We start from the raw sequence: 4,115 nt of genomic DNA, 5'->3' as shown, positions 1-4,115 counted from the left end.
AATTTCAGTACAAACCAGGCCTAAAAAAAAAATCACAGCTGATGCCTCTTACCAAAAGGTTCCACCTTGACCCCAAAGGCAAATACATGGGGAAAGATGACAGTGGAAGGAGCACAAGGCAGGACCCCCCTTGACTCTGCAGCAGGGTCCCAAACTGAGCCTCATGCCACCAGCAGAAAAGGACAACATGCGTTTGTTGCTCTATCATTAGGCAGAGGAAGGAAACATCAAAGCAATGCTGTGGAGCTCTTTAGGGCATGGAAGGCCTTGGACAGGAAAATGCCTTCACCTGCAGCCCCTCCAAGAGCTTTTCCCAGGGTGGAGTTGATGATGGTGACTTTGTCCATCACTCCCAGGAGCTCATCGGTACCCCTGTAGAAAAAGAAATGTCACAGTATCAGCTGTGCCAGCATGCACCAGGGAAGCTGCCCTACACCTGATGCATCAAGGAAAATAAAGTGTCACCAGCCAATGACACTCTGGTGTCCTCCCTTCTGGTAAAGGAATAACACCCCCCTGTGGTAGTTCAACCCAAGCGTTGACCTTCCCTTCTCCTGCAGAAAGGCTAAACTGGGATCTCCTGAGGTAAGAGCATGGGTTCTTCATCCCTTACAGATGGGAGAGCACTCAAACTTCCCGCACAGAAGTTTAATAGTCCAGACAGCACTAGCCGTCGATGTAGGTCTTGCACACGCTTCTGACATGCCACACCATTAGCATACACCAGGGAAAAACAGTTTCCTGGCTGGAGTAGCCAATGTCCTCAGAGGTGGGCTGTGCACATCACTGATATGCTGCCATAAATGCACACAGGCCTAAAGCACCCATGTCAAGGTCTATGCTCATGGAACAAACGGACATGGCAAACATGCTCTACAGCTTCATGTCCTCCAGCCCAAAAAGGCAGGATGGGGCATGGCCAGCCAGCTTCTTTGTTGGCTCTCTTAAAACAGTGTTGTAGACAACAGCATGAAGTTCACATGGAAACTAGCATAACTCATGAAGCACTCAGTAGACATTCCCTCTTCCTGAAGCTGTTGTGCACTTACACACCTCAGAGCAGTCAAACAGTTATTTTTGCAGCTGCCAGGACAGAGCAACAAGGTCTACCTCAACCCACAGGATATCTAACATGCCTCAAGGAAGGGAGGACTTATTTCCCACTTCTCACCCATTTCACAGCTTGATGTGGACTTGCCAGGTTCCAACATGAGATCTGTCTAGAGAAGAGAGAGCTGGAAGGGAGCTCTTCATAGAGCAACTTTTGGCTTTTTCAGAGATGGCTTTCTCCTCTTGTCATCTCCTGCACCATCCCTCCATCTGAGGAGGGACCCATTGCTCATTCCTACAGATGTTGCCTCACACAGATCTCTACCTTCCAGTAGAGAGCAGGAAGGACCACACAACAGAGTGCTTTGTTCATGTATCTGAACAAAACAAGTACATGAAGTGTCTGTTCTCAGCAAACACCTGCAGCAAGTGCACTGCTTAGCACCTGGAGGATCTCTAGGGGATGGAGGAAAAAGCTGCCCTGAGGGAATTATCAAACTGTGCAAGCTAATTCCACAGAACCCCTAACACCCAAGCATTTGAAAGTGATAGCTGAGAGGAGAAGGATTCAGAAATCAGGAAGTCCAGCTGCTTGCCAGGAGAGGCAGATGAGATGGTCACATCATCCCTTACACACAGAGAAGTGGCTGTTGCGTTGGGATGGGTCAGTGCTAAAGTATCTCTCTTCAATGCCCTCGTGTGCCCCAAAAGGGATATATCATCAGGAGCGGAGGGTTGAGGCAGAGGTGGAGTGTGAAGCCTTCAAGAAACGGTAGTTCCCACACAAAAACACATTAGCCATCACCACCTTTGGCCTTGCCTCAGAGGTAATTGGTTTTGGGGGGGAGAAACAGGGGTAAAATAGCCCCTTACCGGCCATTAGGCCCCAGGAAGCCTGTGGCATGGCATTCATCGATGAAAACCAGGGCATCATACTTCTGGGCCAGCTGGCAGATCTCCCTCAGGGGTGCGATGTCACCATCCATGGAGAAGGCACCGTCGGTGGCCACCAGCCGCAGACGATGTTTCTGAGGGATGGAGAGCAGCATTCCCAGGGGTGAAGATGTCACCCTGGGGAGAGGGTCTGGTGAAGGAGACCAGGACATAGTCCAGCTCCTGTAGGGAGTGGATATATCTAACTGAGACGGCGGGTTTGCATTGCAAACAGCTGCTTCCCCACCTTGCCTATCCATGCCTACCTGTGCCTATCGTCAAAACCGATGCCTATTGCACGGGAAAAGGCAGAACTCACCCTTCGTGGCTGGTTACTGCACAGGTGGCACAGCTAAGCGAGGACCCTTGCGTTGGGGTGGGAGCAGACCTCCATACCTGCGCGTCCTGCAGCTTGGTCTCCAGGTCCTGCATGTCCATGTGCTTGTAGCGGTACTTGTTAGCCTTGCACAGGCGGATCCCATCGATGATGGAGGCATGGTTCAGCTCATCTGACAGCACCGCATCCTCTGGGGTCAGCAGGGCCTGGCCAAGCCAAACAGAAAGGATCTTCCTTTGCTCCAGGGTTCTGACTCACTGAGCTCTTCCAGCATCTCTCAAGTGCAGAGGACAAGGCTGCATTTGACTGCAGTTGCCACGTCTCTCCTGGCACCACTAAACATTCCACTTTCCTTCCCAGCCACCTTATCCCCCAATTTCCCAAGGCCAGGCTCTTGCCCGTGGCTTCTGAGCTCAAAACCTCCCTCCCCTTCCCTAGCAAGCCTGGGGGATCACACCTTTCCCCTACCTACATTTCAAGGGGGAGTACAGACCTCCCGGGAAATGGAAGTTCTCCCCAAAAGCTGGAGCTGGCTGGGGAAGGGGGAGGTGAGAGCTGATTAAACAGCTCCATGTGGCCTGCCCCACAGTCCAAGGGCACCAAGTAAGGGTTCTCCACCACCAGTCACTGCCATCTTCTCTGTGCTCAGCTCACATCAGAGCCTTTGGAAAACATGGCAGGCACATCGCCATCACCTCCCTCCTCCACACACAACACAAGGAAAGCCCTACAAACCTCAAAGATACCAGCGTTGGCATCAAAGCAGCTGGCATAGAGAATGGCGTCTTCCCGCTGGTGGAAATGCGCGATCTTCTCCTCCAGGTCCTTGTGTATGCTCTAAAGAGAGGAGAGGAGTGAGCATCAGTGGCGGGGCAGCACAAGTTCTTGCTTGCCCGCTGTTGTTAGATGCTGACTGCCAGGGGAGGAAACAGCCAGGTTTTAGCCAGAAAAGGTGCGTGGGAGAAGTTAGTTGTGTTCAGAAAGCACTTGCAAACGCAGCCCTAAAATGCAGTTATGGGTTTGGATGCCAAAAGCGCAGCAGGGAGATTCTAAGCTCCCCACCCACAGGGGATCAGCTCTGAGTTTTCTCTGCACTTAACCAGCCAGGGCTCTGAAAGGGCTCCAGCAGGGATAAACCATGGTGGGTTTGACAGAGCCATTTCAAGTCAGGCTGGCTGTAATTTTGACCTTTAAGGGAGGGGGTGGAAAAAAAGAAGACATTAATTTTCTGAATTCAGAAGGGCATTCCATTTCTTTGCTCTCCAAGGGGTGGCAATGGTTTAAGCTGGCATACTTCCAGACCTTTGGCTAGCAGCGACTCAGCAGGCTTTTCTTCCACCCGGCCACGTGTACCTTAGCACTACAGACGTGTACAGGTGCCGAGAGAGGATTCTGAGTGGAACCCCTGAGAAAGGCTACCCTGGAGCAGGGAATGCTGCCCTGGTGCCCGCTACCTGAGTACCACAGATGAAACGGACGGAGCTGAGCCCGGCGCCAAACTTCTCGAGGGCCTCCACGGCAGCACGGATCACCTCGGGGTGGCTGGAGAGCCCTAAGTAGTTATTGGCGCAGAAGTTGAGGATGCCTGCGGGAAGAGATGGAGAAGCACGGGCGTCGCACCGGGGAAAGAGGCCGAGACCCCCCCCCGCCGTCCCTTCACTCACCGGCTCCACCGCCCGCTAAGCGGAGGTGGGGACCTTGACGGGAAACGATAACCCGCTCGCTCTTCCAAGTGCCGGCGCCTCGGATGTCTTCCAACTCGCTCTCCAACCGCTGGCGGAGCGCAACCGTCGCC

General features: G+C 52.9%; 1 protein-coding gene across 1 annotated transcript in view; it reads right to left on the bottom strand.

The window, feature by feature from the left end:
* The window catches only part of GCAT (glycine C-acetyltransferase), a gene marked incomplete at its 5' end in the record, with an annotated part of 5,666 nt that extends 1,565 nt beyond the window's left edge, over positions 1 to 4,101 (bottom strand). The window contains 6 exons of the mRNA XM_010286585.1: positions 290 to 372; positions 1,924 to 2,078; positions 2,380 to 2,526; positions 3,056 to 3,157; positions 3,775 to 3,905; positions 3,985 to 4,101. Of these exons, the coding sequence (XP_010284887.1) occupies positions 290 to 372; positions 1,924 to 2,078; positions 2,380 to 2,526; positions 3,056 to 3,157; positions 3,775 to 3,905; positions 3,985 to 4,101 (735 nt within the window). The remainder of the gene's footprint in view (positions 1 to 289; positions 373 to 1,923; positions 2,079 to 2,379; positions 2,527 to 3,055; positions 3,158 to 3,774; positions 3,906 to 3,984) is intronic.
* Positions 4,102 to 4,115: the final 14 nt, after the last annotated feature.

This window comes from Phaethon lepturus, unplaced genomic scaffold (assembly GCF_000687285.1).
Source record: "Phaethon lepturus isolate BGI_N335 unplaced genomic scaffold, ASM68728v1 scaffold40964, whole genome shotgun sequence".
In the NCBI taxonomy this organism is placed as follows: domain Eukaryota; kingdom Metazoa; phylum Chordata; class Aves; order Phaethontiformes; family Phaethontidae; genus Phaethon; species Phaethon lepturus.
The sequence above is the reverse complement of the archived record's forward strand: the minus strand, read 5'-3'. Positions and strand labels throughout refer to the sequence as shown.